The sequence below is a fragment of the Notolepis coatsorum genome (genome assembly GCF_963971535.1).
Source record: "Notolepis coatsorum genome assembly, chromosome: 1".
In the NCBI taxonomy this organism is placed as follows: domain Eukaryota; kingdom Metazoa; phylum Chordata; class Actinopteri; order Aulopiformes; family Paralepididae; genus Notolepis; species Notolepis coatsorum.
Window position 1 is genome coordinate 107,178,767 of NC_140165.1, and position 20,684 is coordinate 107,199,450.

At 42.9% G+C, this 20,684-nt stretch overlaps 1 protein-coding gene across 1 annotated transcript in view; it reads right to left on the reverse strand.

The window, feature by feature from the left end:
* Positions 1-19,992, reverse strand: part of dync2h1 (dynein cytoplasmic 2 heavy chain 1) — a gene marked incomplete at its 5' end in the record, with an annotated part of 340,281 nt that extends 320,289 nt beyond the window's left edge. Inside the window, 6 exons of the mRNA XM_084336726.1 lie at positions 1,020-1,154; positions 8,456-8,688; positions 10,327-10,471; positions 14,153-14,271; positions 19,198-19,336; positions 19,819-19,992. Coding sequence (XP_084192852.1) covers positions 1,020-1,154; positions 8,456-8,688; positions 10,327-10,471; positions 14,153-14,271; positions 19,198-19,336; positions 19,819-19,992 — 945 coding nt within the window. The remainder of the gene's footprint in view (positions 1-1,019; positions 1,155-8,455; positions 8,689-10,326; positions 10,472-14,152; positions 14,272-19,197; positions 19,337-19,818) is intronic.
* Positions 19,993-20,684: the final 692 nt, after the last annotated feature.

Below are 20,684 nucleotides of genomic sequence, written 5' to 3' on the forward strand. Positions count from 1 at the left end.
CAGAAAACATGTGAGCTTTATTCTATAGTGTTCACAGGTCTGAAACAGAAAACATATTAGCTTTATTCTATAGTTTTCTCAGGTTTGAAACAGAAAACATATTAGCTTTATTCTATAGTGTTCTCAGGTCTGAAACAGAAAACATGTGAGCTTTATTCTATAGTGTTCTCAGGTTTGAAACAGAAAACATGTGAGCTTTATTCTATAGTGTTCTCAGGTCTGAAACAGAAAACATGTGAGCTTTATTCTATAGTGTTCTCAGGTCTGAAACAGAAAACATATTAGCTTTATTCTATAGTGTTCTCAGGTTTGAAACAGAAAACATATTAGCTTTATTCTATAGTGTTCTCAGGTCTGAAACAGAAAACATGTGAGCTTTATTCTATAGTGTTCTCAGGTTTGAAACAGAAAACATGTGAGCTTTATTCTATAGTGTTCTCAGGTCTGAAACAGAAAACACGTGAGCTTTATTCTATAGTGTTCACAGGTTTGAAACAGAAAACATGTGAGCTTTATTCTATAGTGTTCTCAGGTCTGAAACAGAAAACATGTGAGCTTTATTCTATAGTGTTCTCAGGTCTGAAACAGAAAACACGTGAGCTTTATTCTATAGTGTTCTCAGGTTTGAAACAGAAAACATGTGAGCTTTATTCTATAGTGTTCTCAGGTTTGAAACAGAAAACATGTGAGCTTTATTCTATAGTGTTCTCAGGTTTGAAACAGAAAACATATTAGCTTTATTCAGCTATTCACATAGCCGTAAGGCTATGTGGAAAGTTTCATCCACCATAGCCTTTTAGTTGGCGAGCTATGCTGAGCACACACGCACACACAGACCAGACCAAAATTATAATACTCTGGGATAATTATTAATTGTAACAATGGCTATAGGAGTCTCTCTCCCATATACAGTATATATATATATATATATATATATATATATATATATATAGATAATATATACTGTATATATATATACACACATGCACACACACACGCAGCCTGTGACCCTGTCCTACCTCTGTGTAGGGGTTGTAGAGGAGTGGGTTGAGGCCAGAGAAGGGTTGGAACACACGGCTTGGAGTCAGAGCCTGTTGGTTTCCAGCAGGCAGCAGCCTCTGCAGCTTCTCATGGACTGTACGCACAGTCATAATCTGACACACAAACATAGTAACTAACTGTAAATGTCACATTGTCACATTCTAGATTACCAGGTGACTTGCTGCTTCACATTCTAGGATCCATGAGTCTAGTTATTCTAGTTATAGGATCCATGAGTCTAGTTCGAGCATCTATTAGTCTAGTTATTCTAGTTCTAGGATCCATGAGTTTAGTCATTCTAGTTCTGGGATCCATGAGTCTAGTTATTCTAGTTCTAGGATCCATTAGTCTAGTTCTAGGACCCATGCGTTTAGGTCTAGGATCCATGATGAGTCTAGTTATTCTTTCTTATAACTCTTTTGGTAATTTTAACTTTTACATAAACATCATACAGTTCACATTAATAATATGACAACCAGCACCACAGGACAGACAGGACAAACAGGACTCACAGGACAAGACAGTGTTGTATGGTGGGGGTGGGGGGGGAGCTGTATTTGCTCTTGGTATGTCAGGTCTGTTTTGATCGTGTCATGGCAGTCTTTAACCGTCTGACGGCTCATATGTTGTCCATTTCGACCAGCGTCTGTCGTATGTCTCGGCCTTCATTCTCAGCAGGAATGTCATTTTTTCCATTTAGCTTATCTCTTCCACTATTCCCCTCCATGTCTCTTTGTCTGGAGCGGCATCTTTGAGCCAGCTCCTTGTGATGGCCTTCTTACCAGCTATTGTCATGATTTTGAACAGGTACAAGTCTTCATTATGTATAGTCTCCTCTGTGATCAAACCCAGGTATATCAACTGGGGTTCCATGGGGAATTCGTAGCTAAGGATTCTGTACATTTCCTGTGTAATACTCTCCCAAAATGGTTGCACTTTATCACATAACCAGAATATGTGAGAGTGGTTGGCATTCATCTGTCCACATTGTCTCCAGCAGGGTTGTTGCCCTTTTAATTGTTTACTCTTAATTTGCGGTGTGATAAAGAATCTCATCACATTTTTCCAACCGAATTCTCTCCATCCTCTAGAACTAGTGGATGTGTGTTGTGGCTCACATATAGAATGCCAATCATCCTCTGTCAAGATTATACTCAGTTTGCTTTCCCATTTCTTCTTCACATTGTATGAATTACAGTTGTTGCGAGCTTGTAAACCTTCACTGGAGTTCGCGTATACGCTATCTCCATCATTCCCACCACCCCGTTACCACCTACTGATATCATATCCTTGATTTCTGTATCATAGAAGTGTCACAGCTGTAGATATCTAAACAAATTGTCATTTCCCAAGTAAAATTTTCTCTTAAATTGCTCAAAAGACATGAAGTTATGGTTCTCTAAAAGTGTACATATGGCTGTTATACCTCTATCTCTCCACCCGTCAAAAGTGGCGTCCAGTGATCCCGGGCCAAAACCGGGGGTCTGGGAAGGCCAAATCAGAAGTCTACCGTCTTCTTTTGATTTGTATTTCCTGACCACCTCATTCCAAACCACCAGTGTGTGGTCCACTATTGAATTATTTCCCTGTTGTGTTGCGTGTTCTTTCCCCCCCAATCTGGCCTGAGGTTGGACACGTCCTAGGTGTGTCTCTATGTCCTTCCACCTGGCCCTGTATGCTCTTGAGCTCCAGTAAACTCATCCCAATTGAGTCATTATGCCAATTCCGCCCCTCCCCTACCTGGTCGTTGTGTGCATGTTCCCCCTACTGGTCAGTACAAGGGAACCCTGAAGTCTACCACATGCTTCCTCCGACACATGCAGAGACAGCCAGTGGCTCTCTTTTCACCTGGCAGCGAGGACTCTCATTGGTGAAGTGTAACGCGTGGGAGGTCACGCTGCCTTTACCACTTCCTGCCTTTCGCTGAGCAGGCGCCCAGACCTGACCTGTAGGCGTCGCTGTCCACAACACCAGATTACCACCCACGACTTCGCTCCCGCTAACTCAGCCAAACGAGTTAGTATGACGATCGGCCCAAGCTGCAGGCAATGCCGACTCCGGGAGTCGAGACTGCAGCCTCTTGCATTGATGACGAGCGCAATCTCCGCTGCGCCACCCGACCGCCCTTCATGCTCTATTTTTTACATGTGTGTTTCTTGTAGGAAGATCACTTGTGTCTTCTCTCTTTTGATTTGTCATAATTCTACTTCTCTTAACTGGGTTGCTAAGCTTCGGTGTCGGGTCCTTTTGTCGTCTCGTTTTCAGAATTATTTAATGTTTTTTTCGGTCCTTCCCTTTCTTTCTCCCACTCATCTACCTTTCTGTCTTGGTTGAATGTTTTCTTTGAATTCTTAAGTGTTTGAAATTCACTTGGCCCGGGAGCTCGGCTTCTTGTGCGTCTGTGCCCTCTGCTGGCATACCGGAAGTCCCGAGTCTAGTTATTCTAGTTCTAGGATCCATGAGTATACTGTAGGTCTAGCATCCATGAGTCTAGTTCTAGGATCCATGAGTATATGTCTAGGATCCATGAGTCTAGTTTGAGGATCCAGTCTAGTTCTAGGATCAATACATTTAATTATAGGATCCATGAGTATACAGTAGGTCTAGGGTCCACAAGTCTAGGACTAGGATCCAGTCTAGGTATAGGATCAAGTCTAGTTCTAGGATCCATAACTCCATACCTAATTTATGTGCACTCATTTAATGTCAGCTTAATTTCAGTGTGAGAGTCTGTAGGCCTACTGCTGCTGTCATGTATGGTGAATGAATGAATGAAAACCTTATTTAACAGATCAATACACACAATTGTTAATACTTTGTATGCCACGCCCGAGATATCTCGGGTTTACGCCCCGACCGTTGAATGCCCATCACGAGATTTCTCTGTTTTTTTTTATATTATTAGCGATCTGAAATCATATTGCATCAAGCGAGCCTACCGTTGGATATCCAGGCACCGCCGGCGCTCAGATGTGAAAAAAGCACCCCCTATCGTCTCCCAGATGGTAAATCACCCTTTTGGATTGGACTCAATGAAAGTGAATGGGAGAACGGATTTCTGACTCCACATTTTACTTCTCACTGATGTAACCGGGGTCTACCAGAGTTCATTCTGGAACCTTGGTGCCACGGCGAATATGTGTTCTACTGTACACACGATGGATCAATACAATTATCGATTTTTTTGAATGGTGATCAGGAATTGGAATATACCATTTGGATACCATCTGATGTCAGGTAAGGAATCTATGTTATCAGTCTTAGGATAATCAGACTCGTTTTCACGGAGATATAAGCGTTTCCACTATATGTGATATTGCTGTTTCACTGTAAAAGCCATCAGGAAATAAGAGCAGCTATTATCAGCGCGCGGCACGAGCGTGCGTGCGCACACATATACTATCGATCATCTAGCGTTTATTTGAAAACGATTAATAAATAGGCCGACAAATGACAACGTTCTGGAATATTCCAGTAAAAGACGATTATCATCATAGGGTTGTTTTTTTTCTCGCGAAAACGAGTGATTTTCAAAATGCTATCAAACGGAAATGAAGCGATAAAAAAACAATCTGCCTTGACAATGTTGACTGGAAAATGAGTCTTTGATAAGCCACGGGCAGATTAGACACATAGCCATAATTTAAAACATAGATTAGGCGATATTAACGTTAACATTGAAGTGGTGCTGGGCATTCAAGGGGGTAATAAGGAATTAAGCTTGGGCAGTGAAAGTGTTAAGGGGATGCAGACCAGAGAAAGATTTTTGTCTTGTTTACATCAGGGTCCCCCCATTTTCAATTCATAGTGACATTTATGACATACCGAACATACATGACATTTATGACATAGGGACATACATGACATACAGGTATATAGTACTGTTACATTTGTGACATATACGATATGCAAAAATACAGTACTGTTACCCAGAGATCCTGACATAAAATATATACATATGATGGGGAGGAGACTGTACATTAGGAGGGGGTGGGTGGGTGGGAGAAAATCTATACATACGGTGGGGAGGAGACTGTCCATTAGGAGGGGATGGGTGGGGTCATGGTCATGCTAGTTTCTCTCCTCTCCTCTGCTCAGGCGAAGTGAAGATAATGTCACTCCAGTTGACGGCAACTTACTTTACGTTACTGTGAGTGCAATAAAACCTTCCCAACAAGAGTGATGCAACATTGTCTACAGTATGGTTAACTCATTCACGGCCAACCACGACTATAGTCGGGTTATCTCGCCAACCATTGAGCGCCAAAACCTGAGTATGGTCGGGTTTTCGATCATTTATCGTTTTTTTCTTTTATTCGATTTTAATATCCTATACACTCTCACGGACCTCGGTGTTACCATTGGAACTCATTCTGAGACCCAGAGAGTGCAATACTGGCCGAATCCTGCTAGGTGGCAGTATCGCCTACCCTACCCAACTAAACCTTATTTCACACTCTGTGTTACATTGTATATGGTCCGGGCGGAGAATTTAGACCAAGCCAAGTGAATCGCTTCATCCGAGCACTTTGAAGCGCGTTCAGCACACTTCATGCATATTTTGTGCCAGTTCATTTCAATACTGGAAATCGCGATCAGACAATTGGAATATTCTTTTTGGGATACCTTCTAGTAAAGGTAAGGAATATATGACATACTTTGATCCAACAATGATTTCACATCGATCGCAACGATCATATGTCACGTACTTCAAAACGTATGCCGTTGCTGACGATCAGAGCATACAAAAACGACCCCCCCCCCCCCTTTGATGCATTCATGATGAAACATAATACCCATTATATACCTTTGATTTGGAAATAGTAGCATGTCCAGACGAGCAACGCGAACGCCTTTAGCAAAATTCACATAGCGCTCCATAACGCAGCTTCCAGGAATTAGCCAGGATCACTCTGAAACTATACAATATTCACCACGGGATAACACGCGAACGTTTACATGTTGGACGAGAGATAGTGACTGTCAAATGAGCCATAGTATTGTCTCCATAGCTATAATATAGAATATAGATATAGCTCTGCAAACATCGTGATGCACAGTGGAAATCCCTATTAATCCCTTTTAAAGCGTGGCCCCCCTTGACTACAAGGATGGATAAAATGGCTGGCGCTGAAAGTGTTAAACGCTGCTCTACGGTTAGCACTAAGTTAGTCTCCGTTTCTACAGTATGGTTAAACGCTGCTCTACTGTTAGCACTAAGTTAGTCTCCGTTTCTACAGTATGGTTAAACGCTGCTCTACTGTTAGCACTAAGTTAGCCTCCGTTTCTACAGTATGGTTAAACGCTGCTCTACTGTTAGCACTAAGTTAGTCTCCGTTTCTACAGTATGGTAAAACGCTGCTCTACTGTTAGCACTTAGTTAGCCTCTGTTTCTACAGTATGGTTAAACGCTGCTCTACTGTTAGCACTAAGTTAGCCTCCGTTTCTACAGTATGGTTAAACGCTGCTCTACTGTTAGCACTAAGTTAGCCTCCGTTTCTACAGTATGGTTAAATGCTGCTCTACTGTTAGCACTAAGTTAGCCTCCGTTTCTACAGTATGGTTAAACGCTGCTCTACTGTTAGCACTAAGTTAGCCTCCGTTTCTACATTATGGTTAAACGCTGCTCTACTGTTAGCACTAAGTTAGTCTCCGTTTTCTACAGTATGGTTAAACGCTGCTCTACTGTTAGCACTAAGTTAGCCTCCGTTTCTACAGTATGGTTAAACGCTGCTCTACTGTTAGCACTAAGTTAGTCTCCGTTTCTACAGTATGGTAAAACGCTGCTCTACTGTTAGCACTTAGTTAGCCTCTGTTTCTACAGTATGGTTAAACGCTGCTCTACTGTTAGCACTAAGTTAGCCTCCGTTTCTACAGTATGGTTAAACGCTGCTCTACTGTTAGCACTAAGTTAGCCTCCGTTTCTACAGTATGGTTAAATGCTGCTCTACTGTTAGCACTAAGTTAGCCTCCGTTTCTACAGTATGGTTAAACGCTGCTCTACTGTTAGCACTAAGTTAGCCTCCGTTTCTACATTATGGTTAAACGCTGCTCTACTGTTAGCACTAAGTTAGTCTCCGTTTTCTACAGTATGGTTAAACGCTGCTCTACTGTTAGCACTAAGTTAGCCTCCGTTTCTACAGTATGGTTAAATGCTGCTCTACTGTTAGCACTAAGTTAGCCTCTGTTTCTACAGTATGGTTAAACGCTGCTCTACTGTTAGCACTAAGTTAGCCTCCGTTTCTACAGTATGGTTAAACGCTGCTCTACTGTTAGCACTAAGTTAGCCTCCGTTTCTACAGTATGGTTAAATGCTGCTCTACTGTTAGCACTAAGTTAGCCTCTGTTTCTACAGTATGGTTAAATGCTGCTCTACTGTTAGCACTAAGTTAGCCTCCGTTTCTACAGTATGGTTAAATGCTGCTCTACTGTTAGCACTAAGTTAGCCTCTGTTTCTACAGTATGGTTAAACGCTGCTCTACTGTTAGCACTAAGTTAGCCTCCGTTTCTACAGTATGGTTAAACGCTGCTCTACTGTTAGCACTAAGTTAGCCTCCGTTTCTACAGTATGGTTAAACGCTGCTCTACTGTTAGCACTAAGTTAGCCTCCGTTTCTACATTATGGTTAAACGCTGCTCTACTGTTAGCACTAAGTTAGCCTCCGTTTCTACATTATGGTTAAACGCTGCTCTACTGTTAGCACTAAGTTAGCCTCCGTTTCTACAGTATGGTTAAACGCTGCTCTACTGTTAGCACTAAGTTAGCCTCCGTTTCTACATTATGGTTAAACGCTGCTCTACTGTTAGCACTAAGTTAGCCTCCGTTTCTACATTATGGTTAAACGCTGCTCTACTGTTAGCACTAAGTTAGCCTCCGTTTCTACATTATGGTTAAACGCTGCTCTACTGTTAGCACTAAGTTAGCCTCCGTTTCTACATTATGGTTAAACGCTGCTCTACTATTGGCACTAAGTTAGCCTCCGTTTCTACATTATGGTTAAACGCTGCTCTACTGTTAGCACTAGGTTAGCCTCCGTTTCTACAGTATGGTTAAACGCTGCTCTACTGTTAGCACTAAGTTAGCCTCCGTTTCTACAGTATGGTTAAACGCTGCTCTACTGTTAGCACTAAGTTAGCCTCCGTTTCTACATTATGGTTAAACGCTGCTCTACTGTTAGCACTAGGTTAGCCTCCGTTTCCATCAAGAAGGACCTTTTATTGGATTTAACCATATCACCATGAGATCGACCACTTTATTCAACAAGGAAGATGGACTTCACTTAATGAAGGGAAACACTGTCTAGGGTTCTGACGGGTTCTGAAGGCTGGGGGTCCAGGCACCAGATAGGTGCAGTAATGATGTACCTGATAAAATGCCCAATAAGTGTAGTTGATTACAAACTGTGTCCTCTCACCTCCTCCAACCTCTGAGCAAGGCAGTGCAGGGTTTGGGGCCGATGCTTTTCTCCCTTCCAGGGATGAGGGGTGTATCTTTTCCACAACTGTCCGGTCAGGTGCTCGCAGGCCGCCACCCACTGCTCACAGATGGCCACACCCACTTTCAGGTTCTCTCTAATGGAGACAAAGGGCTCCTCGAAGATTCGGACACCGCTCAGCTTCCTCTGAATAAACCTGGCCAGAGTTCCACCTGACACACGCACGCACACACACACAATGAACAAACATGCAAACATAATCAGAAATATGTGACTTTTATTATAAGCACCTTATAGCCTTGCTCTACCCATTGAGCTCCCCATACCAGCCTTGCTCTACCCATTGAGCTCCCCATACCAGCCTTGCTCTACCCATTGAGCTCCCCATACCAGCCTTGCTCTACCCATTGAGCTCCCCATACCAGCCTTGCTCTACCCATTGAGCTCCCCATACCAGTGAATTTCATTGAGCTCCCCATACCAGTGAATTTCATTGAGCTCCCAATACCAGTGAATTTCATTGAGCTCCCCATACCAGTGAATTTCATTGAGCTCCCCATACCAGTGAATTTCATTGAGCTACGCATACCAGTAAACTACATTGAGCTCCTCATACCAGTGGACTACATCTGAACATACATTTACATTCACATTTAGTCATTTAGCTGACGCTTTTATACAAAGCGACTTACAAGTTCTGTACGACAAGTCATCAGGAAGGGTACAACTCTATCAGCTGAGTAACAATGTTCATCAAAGTGTTGCGTGCTACAGTGTAGATTAGTTTATTAGGACAAGTGCATGACAGTAAGGTTAGTTAGGGTTAGATATATTTTTTTGTTTGTTATTATTTCAGATAATGGTTGAAGAAGTCGACGGCGAAAGATTGGACGGGTTTCGGCTGTCCTAACTGGGGTAGGTAGTTCATTCCACCATTGTGGGGCAAGGACTGAGAATAGGCGACTTCTCAGGGGCGGCTACGTGGCGTAGTGGGCAAGGCGCTCGCCACGAATGCGGAGACGCTGGGCTCGCCTGTTCGAGCCCAGCGCTCCACATTGCTTTCAGTTTAGCTGGTCGTTCATACTAATACACATTGGCCGTATTAGGGGGTGGGAAACTGATGGGTGGGGATCGGGCGTTGTGGACAGCGACTCCTACAGGCCGGTTGGTGCGCCTGCGCAGTAGAATCAGGAAGTGTCGGGGGCAGCGTGAGCCTCCCACGCGTTACTCCTCGCCACTGAGAGATCGAGCTGCGCAGGTGAAAAGATGCGACTGCTGTTACCTCAAGTACCGGAGGGGACTTGTGCTATGTATGACTTAGTCCACATTGCAGCCGGCTTGTGGGAGGCAAGAAACAGCGTTCGTGACAGGGGAGGGTTGAATTGGATGATACGAAATTGGGATGGGAGAAAATATAGAAAATGGGAGAAAAAAGTGGATAAAAAAAATAAAAATAGGCGACTTCTCTTTGATGACCCTCAGGTCTGAGGCGGCCAGAGGATGCAGAGCGTAGGGGTCTTGAGGGTGTGTAGTTAGAGACCATTGACCGGAGGTAGGCGGGAGCGTTTCCCTTTGCCGCAGGGTATGCCAGGTCGAGGGCCTTGAAGTGAATTCGTGCGGCAATGGGGAGCCAGTGCAGGTCCCTAAGAAGTGGGGTGACATGGGGCGACTTCGGTAGGTTTGAGATCAGGCGGGCCGCTGCGTTCTGAATGAGTTGAAGAGGCTTGGTGGCAGTGTCCCATTTCCTGTTAATGGGACAACAGCTAGCTTGTGTGGTACGTACGTGTGTGTGTGTGCATGTGTGTGCGTGTGTGCGTGTGCGTGCGTGCGTGTGTGTGTCTCTCTCTAACCCATGACGTCCATCAGGCGTAGCATGCGTGTCTGTGGGTAGGCCTCGTGGTCCGTCTGTCTCCAGACGTCGTCCAGAACGTCTCTGCTCTGCTCCACCAGCTCCACTGCCTCCCATAGAGACAGCCCGTCCAGACCCATGTACTCCTGCCACAGAAACACACACGTCCTCTGGACTTAGACCTGCTATAGACCCTCAAAATGGAAACAATTCGATTTTAGATGCACACACAATTTGTTTTTAACTGAAGACTCCAGGGAAAGTCTGGATGAAACCATGTAACATCCCAATGACTCGTCAGTGGAAGCACTTCCATCCAGAAGTCCCTGGAGTCTTTCCCCACAAGACGCATGCGGCCTACAAGATGATGTTGACGGGTCTGTATAGAACCATTTTTGGATAAAAGCCCTATATAAAATGCACCATTTATTTATTTACCATAGTAGACTTGGTATATAGAACCCTATGACTCAAAGTAGACTTGGTATATAGAACCCTATGACTCATAGTATACTTGGTATATAGAACTCTCCTGATATATAGACTAGGTGTATAGAACCATATGACTCATAGTAGACTTGGTGTATAGAACCTAAAGCCATATGGAATCCGCGATCACGGAATCGTGGACGGAATTGCGGAATTGAGCAATAAAAATGGAATCAACTATAAAAAAAAATAAAGTTTTATTTTTTTAATTTTTTTTTTATGTTGTGGGACTTGTACAGCACTTTGTTCAACTTTGTCAGTGCTGTAAAGTTTAAACCTTTTTAAATCTTAGACAAACAAAACACTTTGCTTTCATGAAATATTGTAAGCCGTCATTTGAGGCTTTATAAAAGCAGCACAATGAACACAAATCTGTCTGTGCCGAGTCCGACCTCATCTTAAATAACAAACAGCATTGCTTGTTGTAGTTAACAAAGAGAGGCAGAGTTGATTTTGCAAATATATATATATATATATATATATAATTGTTTTTATTTAATTTTTTTTTCATATTCGAATCCCATGCCCATCGAACGAAGCTTCGAAGTATTTAAGACAGCCCTATTAAATGGACTGTTATATCTTATTAAATTGTGGACATTTATTCATTCTGATGGTAAAATGAGCGTACAAAGCAAAATACAGAATTTTGAAATATTAAAACGGAAAAAACGGAATTTGGAAAAAAATATAATGGAATTTGGAAAAAAAATTAACGGATTTATATGGCTCTAATAGAACCATATGATCCACAGAAGACTTGGTATATAGAACTCTCCTGGTATATAGACTAGGTGTATAGAACCATATGATCCACAGAAGACTTGGTATATAGAACTCTCCTGGTATATAGACTAGGTATATAGAACTCTCCTGGTATATAGACTAGGTATATAGAACTCTCCTGGTATATACTGTAGAACACTCCTGGTATATAGACTAGGTATATAGAACTCTCCTGGTATATAGACTAGGTATATAGAACTCTCCTGGTATATAGACTTGGTATATAGAACTCTCCTGGTATATAGACTTGGTATATAGAACTCTCCTGGTATATACTGTAGAACACTCCTGGTATATAGACTTGGTATATAGAACTCTCCTAAATTACCTGCCGTCGTCAGGGGCACCTGCTCTGTCGAAGCTTTTAAATCCCTGCTTAAAGACCCATCTTTTCTCTCTCTCCTTCAACCTACCCTGATCTCACCTGGTCGGGGACTGACCCTTAGATTAATCTGTCTAGTTTAGTTAGGATGTCTATTTGCTCCCATGTCTGCTTTTCTGCAGACATGGGTGAACCTTTTTAACCTCTGTCTCTGTCTCAACCGGTCCCATGGAACAGCTTCATACCATCTTCTGTCTGGCCTGCAGTGCTGAACCTTCTGAGTAGCTTCTCCTGCCCCCACGGGGCATACGGCCCTGAGCTATTGTCTTGTATCTCATCCTGTATCCATTCGCTTGCAGTAGTTCTATCTATTACTCAATTTCACAATTTTCTTATATACTATAATTCTACTGTCACCATGTATGCATATGCTCACTACATGTATTTATTGCTCGATCTCCGCCCACTACAAACATGGGAACTCTCTAACCCCTGACCAAGGTGGTGGATGTCTCTGGGTCTTGGCCAAGATTGCAGTGACTGTTCTACGTGCATCACCGAGGCCATGGATCAGCTTCTTACTGTCTTCTGTCCGTGGTCTGTCAACGTGGTTTCATTGCTGGGTTAAGTACTTCTAATCTATTCACATAATATGCTTACTACATATATCTATTCTATTCACATATATGCTTACCACTTGTATCTATTGCTATGTCCGCCCATCACAATCACGCGAGCTGTCTAACGCCTGTCCCGTCTCCCTGTCTCCCTGTAAGTGGCTGTCCCGGAGTGATGACCGGAGTGTTGGACGTCCCGTGATGAAGACCGGGAGGATGCGACCCTCTCTGCGCCGCCCCCTGTCTCCCCGTTTCCGGCTGTCTCGTAGTGATGACCGGAGTGTTGGACGTCCCGTGATGATGACCGGGAGGATGCGACCCTCTCTACGCCGCCCCGTCTCCCTGTCTCCGGCTGTCTCGGAGTGATGACCAGAGTGTTGGACGTCCCGTGATGAAGACCGGGAGGATGCGACCCTCTTTGCGCCGCCCCTTTGCCTCAAATAGATCCGCTATCAGCTCTATCTTTAATCTTTCAAAATGTTCAGTTGCTATCGCATGCACTTATCTGTGTTTCATTACACACATGAGTGCATGCTTACCAACTGTTCACCTGTTTTTACTGCAACACTACTATCACCGACATCTAAGAAGGGAGATCCCCCCCCTTGAATGGCCCTTCTAAGGTTTCTCCCCTCCACATTGCCTGTGGTGCATTTTTTCCTATTGCTAGGTTTTAGTGAGTTTTTCCTTACCTTCGCGTGGGGTATGTCTGGGAGTGTTGCATTATTTTGCATTTATTTGAATTTTTTTGGACTTTATGGTGTTCTTGTTTTGCTCTTGACTTATTGTGATGTTTCTTCTTGACTTGTTTAAAGAAGACGTGTCCGGCCCATGGGGACATTAACGTGTGTTGTCGGGCCTTACAAATAAATTTGATTTGATTTGATCCTGGTATATAGAACGCTCCTGGTATATATACTTGGTATATAGAACGCTCCTGGTATAGACTTGGTATATAGAACGCTCCTGGTATAGACTTGGTATTTCAGAAGGCATCAGTTATAAATCAGTTATAAAAGCAGCTCAATTTCAATTGAATTCCAATCGTTCTTATCTTTATTGAGTATCAGAATGGGATCATAGATATTTAGAGAGCATGGTAGAATATCGTGATATGATGATTTTATTTATTTTACAGCTTGATCTGCACCCTGATCTCTGCAGGTGTATTTCTTTCATCGTCGGTTGCCTTTTTGCCTGGCGTTTGGCCAGGAGCAGGGCTTTCTTTTACAAACATTTTAACATCAGTCCTCATCCAGTACCCGTTTTATTTACTGTAGACTCGATGTACAGCAGTCCTGTGGCAAGCGCCATTATGATTGGCTGCACAACATAATATCATATTAAAATCATGTGAAAAGAAATAAAGAAATAAAAACACATGTACTGTATATTTTGGGACAGTCAATGTATAACTTACATCGGAACAATTAAAATCTTTTTTTGTGACGGTTCTGGGAGGAGGGTGAAAAAAGTGAGTTAAGAGTCCTGGAAGCATTGATGCATCAATCAACACATTTACAGCATGTAGTGGGTTGAGGAGGAGGAATCCCGGCCCTAGTTTCAAGGCAGCTGAAAAGGGAGTCTTAGGCAGAACATAGGAGATCTTGTACCTTTTCTATGGGTCTGAAGAGCTGAGTGAAGTGAGCAGCCCTGTCTCTCTCAGCATTCTTCTTCCCCGACTCAGAGAGATCAGCCCAGAACTGGACCTCATCGCCGGGCATCAGGACACCTGCACACAGACAGGAACACAACAATGCATGCTAGGTTCTATACAAGTATTTATGTACTACAGCACTGCCCTTATACAAGCATTTATGTACTACAGCACTTCCCTTATAAAAGTATTTAGGTACTACAGTACTTAGTAAATAGGACACAATGCGCTCAACTCACAATTAGTCCTTGAAGACTAGCTGCTGCATTCTCACTAGCTGCGTTTTACAGGGACTTTTTTCCGCAATCCAATTTAAATCATTCAGATTGAAATCATTCAGGTTGGACACTTCAAATCAAATGTTTTCATGGACACTAAATTAACTGAACTGTGTTTACATGGCCGCACAGCATGTCATGAGAATATGACATGTTTGACATGCCCAGAAAGACCCTGCCTCATTCAATGATCCTTTTAACAGGCATCTTGAAACTAGTGCATGTTTACCTCTTGAAGAAGCATGGCCTATTTATGTGAGCAACTGTCCCACGCTGAAAATCCATATAGAAATGTCCTCTGATCATTTTGCAGTCATTTATGGATAGAAGTGGCACGGCTACTTGTCAGCTGCCTGTTAGTTTAAAAATACAGTAAAATAAAGTGAGGCTCTCAATTAAAATGATATGGAGCAGAAAGATTTACAACTTCAACAAATAAGTCTACAATGGCCTACAATTTATTTATATTTAGGCGTACAATGTATCTATATAGAATATAGAATGCAGAAATTAAATGACAATGAATTAATTAATATGATCTGTAGCCTATGAGGCAATATACATATTCAAGTTTCAAGTTTCTTTATTAGTTGTCATACAGAAGTACAGAATACTTGTATACAAAATACTTCTTTCTGTTACGCTCCAGAGACTGTGCTAGACAAAAGGATAAGTATAAAATAAAATAAGTATAGCAAGTATAAAATAGAAGTCACGTACGTAGACACAAGTGTTCAGTATGTACATATGTACAATGTTCAATGCAGAGTAGAAGCAACTGAGTTACCATACAATATACTATACAATATACTAATTACAATATACTATATAGTGCAAAGCAGAAATGGGATGAGGTACAATTTAGGTACAATTTACAGTAAGGTGTACTGAGGTATGGGTTGTAGTGCAAATTCTTTGCCAATAAATATAAAGTGTGTTTAGGTGTTCTAAAGTGTGTAGAGTGGGTGCTGCAGTGAGTTGTTTGTTTAAAGTGAGTGTGTGCGTGTGGATGTGTGTGCTGTGAGTGCTTTTGATGGTTGTTGCATAGTGTTATTGTTCGTTGAGCAACCTGATGGCCTGGGGATAGAAGCTTCTTCTGAGTCTTTCTGCGCTTGCCATGAGACTCCGGTATCGCTTGCCTGACTGCAGCAGTTCAAAGAGGCAGTTGTTTGGGTGGCTGGAGTCTTTGATAATTCTCTTAGCCTTACCCATGCACCGCTTGTTGTAAATGTTCTGGAGAGTGGGAAGCCCCCCTCCAATTGTGTGTTCGGCTGAACGGGCCACTCTCTGTAGTCTGCTGCGGTCTTGTGCGGTGCTATTCCCAAACCAGGAGGTGATATTGCCAGTCAGGATGCTCTCTATTGTGCATGAGTAGAAGTTCTTAAGGATCTTCTGACTGACTTGGAACTTCCTTAGGCGCCTGAGGAAGTAGAGGCGTTGCCGAGCCTTCTTCACAACACTGTCAATTGTGTGTGGTCCATGTCAAGTCCTCGGATATGTGGACTCCTAGGTACTTGAAACTGTTCACTCTCTCAATTGGTGCCCCGTCGATGCTGAGGGGGCTGTAGTCCCTGATCCCCGACCTCCTGAAGTCCACAATCATCTCTTTTGTTTTGCTGACAATCAGGGAGAGGCAGTTCTCCTGACACCACTGCGACAGATTCTCTACCTCTTCCAGGTAGGCCCTCTCGTCGTTGGCAGAGATCAGGCCCACCACTACTGTGTCATCAAATTTGATGATTGTGTTGCTCAAATAGTTGCTCAACTATTTGTTGCTCTTTCAAATTAATCTTGCCTACTGATCTAGCATATCACCTTCAATCAGGAAACTTAAATCTTGCCAGTCGGCCTAAATGAATAGATCACATCATTTAACATATTTCCACACTTCACTGACATTAAAACCTCTTAGCATGCAACGGCCCACATGTGGGCCCTCTTGAGGACGATTTGCCAACTGGCACTTTGGCGACCTCTATTAATACAATATATATATCGAATTAAAGCTCTATTTGTTGCCTGTCGATAGCCCTTTCAGGTGACAAAATCCGTTCAGCGGTTCTCGAGTTACATGCCGATATGTGAGGTGTGTGCCAAAGTACATGGCAGAGTCAGATTACCACCACGGACTCCCGGGGCTCTAGCTCCGTCAATCATTTGGCGATCTAAAAAAGTATTGGACAGGGTTGTACCCAATGAGTGTGGCTTTACAATGATACCCCACGTGGGGATGTACAAATAATGGATCTAGTTGAAAAGTCACGAGCGAAAACAGGAAGAGAAAAGAAACCGAATGAATTGAAGTCTATGAGGAAAAGGAAACCAGGAACACTACACAGTTTACCAAAATCTGTCCTAAATACTAATTTCTGAACGGATTTTTATGAAATTTGGACATGTACTACAGTTGCAATCAAAATGATTCAACCCCCATTATACAACGGCATGCAAATTTCTCGATTCTGATTGGCCATTCACACGTCTTTATTGGTAACAATCCACGGTCCTGGGCTCAGGACCCGCCCACAACCAAATCACATAACCCTCCCCGGCTCACTCCGGGAGAAAACAGGATCGCGGAGAACAAATGGTTATGTTGAAAGCACCATAACGACTAAATATGAAGCGATTCTGTCAAGGGGAATGTGTTAGTATTTTAAACAATGTTGGATGATGTAATTGATGGGTCTTGACTCAATCTAGAACAAAAGAAAAATCGCGGATTGATTGATAGATTAATTGATTGATTTAAATTTCTTCCTTCCTACTTTCCGACTGCAGCGTTCTCTCTCACACTGTCCGACGCTGGCGTACCCACAAACACACACATACACACACACACATACACACACACACATACACACACACACACGCACATGCACACACACACACACACACACACACACGCACACACACACACACACACTCCTGTCTGCAACAGCGGGGGAGTCAGACTGAGAGAGAAGCAGCGCTGTTTTAAGTGAGCATGGTCTATTGAATTGATTGATTGGTTGATTGCTAATTTTATTACTGTACCCCTGGTTTCCAACTGGTTAAGTTTAGGCTAAAAGAAATAAATAAAAAAATAGGGCGAAGAAAACGTTTTTTTCCTATAGGGCAAAGAAAACGTTTTAATAAATTTTCAATCAATCATTCCAATAATACACAGTTGGATGTGTTAGTTGGTTGGATGCACTTCAAGCTGCTTCCACATGAGGCAACTTCTCTCAATCATTCCAATAATACACAGTTGGATGTGTTAGTTTGGTTGGATGCACTTCAAGCTGCTTCCACATGGAGTTGTGGGAACTACTTTTTCTGGCGGATGGTTTTTTCAATAAATCTTCGATTAATGTGTGTTTATTGTATAGAAATAAGGTTGGATGAATCTGGCAGTTGTATAAAAGCTTTACACCACGTGCAGTCGTGATTTGTGACCAATAAACCATGCCTAGGGGGGTCTAACGACCCTCGGCTGCGCCTCGGGCCTAACAACCACCCCTAGGCATGGTTTATTGGTCACAAACCACTCCTGCGTGTGATGTAATGCTTAATTGCATATTGGGCTTTTTGGCAAAATATACAATTTCCCAACTGTTTACAATAAACAAATTATACAATAACTGCTTAAGTTGTTTAATGAAACTAATATTACAGGGGTTGTTATCCAAATTAAAACACAAAATGCTACTTTTAATGACTACTGCAGTCTCAAAAGTATTCAACCCCTTCATGACAAGCATCTTCAGTACTTAGTAGACTCAAGCACCCTTTTGCTGTCATAACCTGCTGCAAACGTGATGCATAGCCAGACACTAGCTTCTGACAGCGGTCCTGAGGAATCTTAGCCCATTCCTCGTGGGCAACGGCCTCCAGTTCAGTGATGTTCTTTGGTGTGCGTTTTGCAACTGCCTTCTTCAAACCCCACCAGAGATTCTCTACGGGGTTCAAGTCAGGTGACTGTGATGGCCACTCTAAAATCTTCCATTTCTTCTTCTGAAACCAAGCCTTGGTGGACTTTGAGGTATGCTTGGGATCATTGTCCTGTTGGAAGGTCCAATGACGCCCCAAGCTTCAGCTTCATCACAGACAGCATGACGTTTCCTCCTGTGATTTCCTGATACTTGACTGAATCCATGATGCCCCCCCACACGCTGCAGGTTTCCAGTGCCAGAGGCAGCAAAGCAGCCCCAGAGCATCACTGAGCCACCACCATGCTTCACCGCTGATAGCTTCCTCTTTCTGCCACGTCCAGGTAGTGTAGCCACTGTTCCTTTAACTTTGAACATGTAAACTATGCTTCCAACTGTATTTCTAGGAACATTCAGTGCTTTTGCTATCTTTTTGTATCCTTTTCCTTGTTTGTGCAAGGCAATTATCTCTTCTCTGAACCTTTTGGACAATTCTTTTGACTTAGCCATAATTTCTAACATGCAATCAAATGTCACTCTCAAGTCTCAACAAACCCCTAGCCAGTCCAAGTATTTATGTGTTCTATCTCAAGCACACTTGAACTAATTGCCCTTGATTAGTTGCACCAGGTGTGCTTGAGACAGACTGACAAGAACAAGTTACAGGTTGAAAAAACCCTCAGCTCAAAACTCGGCAGAATCTGCACCTGGCTCGCTGACAACAAACTATCATTACAACTGGGTAAAACAGAGTCCATTCTCTTCAGATCAAATAACAAACTCGGCAAGACCGACGGTGAAGGTATACTGACCCACAACGTCATCCTCCATGCGTCCCTTCATGGCTTGGTTGTGTGACCCGGACCGGCGCACCAAAGAGCCCAGTCCTGCCTCCAGTTCACTCAGCAGACCGGCCAACTTAGGGTCAAACACTGAACTCCAGTGTTCATCCTGAAATGATAAGGGGACAATTTAGGGACAAACGCTAAACTCCCATGGTCATCATGAAGAGCAGGAAAGAAGACCGCATCTGAAGCAAGGGGCTATACTAAATGTAGTGTATACTGTATGTGTATATGAATATACTGTAGGTATAATATGTGTGCGTATGTAATCTGAATCAGGGCTCCTGTCTGTATAGATTTACCACTTCTCCAGTGGGCTGCATGTCAGTAGCCTAACGTTAGCCGTTTCATTCGTTATTTTAATGACCTGCGTTTGTATGTTTTTTTTCCCCTGTTTTAATAAATGATTGAAAATGAAAATCCAGGTGCATTAGGTTGAATCGGCAAATTGTCAGACCCCTATAGTACCATTTATCACCTTTAGTTTAGCACCATAACTAGACTAAGACCTACCTTTTGCAGCAGGGGACAGAACACTCGTCAGACAACCTGGTAGAAGCTCCTAAAGCTAACCCACCCTAACCCTACCTTGAGGAGCAGGGGGGAGAACACCTGTCGGACGGCCTGGTAGAGGCTGCTGATGGGAGAATCCAACATGGAGGAGACTAGCAGCGTCTGATGGATGTTATCCTCTGTGATCACTGTCGGACGCAGCTTGAAGAAGACCAAAATCTTCTCCTTGACATCCGCTGACACCTCCATCTGTCACAGAGAGATTGAAAGAGAGAGAGATAGATAGATAGAAATGGACAGACAGACAGGTATTGCACTTGGAGAGCAGCTCAAAGGACCAGTCCAGACCAGCAACACTATAGGGCTAAGATCCACAAAGAATGGATTGCACGGAGCAAGTTGCACCCTTACTTAAAATTCATTATGAATTGAAAATGGGGGACCCTGATGTAAACAAGACGAAAGTCTCTCTCTGGTCTGCATCCCCTTAACAATTGTGTGTATTGAGCCGTACTGTATTGTACCCATTCTGCAATCTGTTAATAAAATGTTCATTCAATCAATCAATCTGCACGGTGATTGATTGAATGAAAACTTTATTAACAGATTGCAGAATGGGTACAATACAGTACGGCTCAATACACACAATTGTTAAGGGGATGCAGACCAGAGAAAGACTTTCGTCTTGTTTACATCAGGGTCCCCCATTTTCAATTCATAATGAATTTTAAGTAAGGGTGCAACTTTCTCCGTGCAATCCATTCTTTGTGGATCTAGCCCCAAGTCATTATGCCTGATGCTTAGGCTGCAGCTACATTGATCCCTTTGATCCGATTCGTTTTTACTTTAAATATCAACTCCGTCTGTCCAATAAATGGATACTCGCCATTGAAAATGAATTAAAAACAGACGTAGACGGACAGACACAGCGGATTAATGTA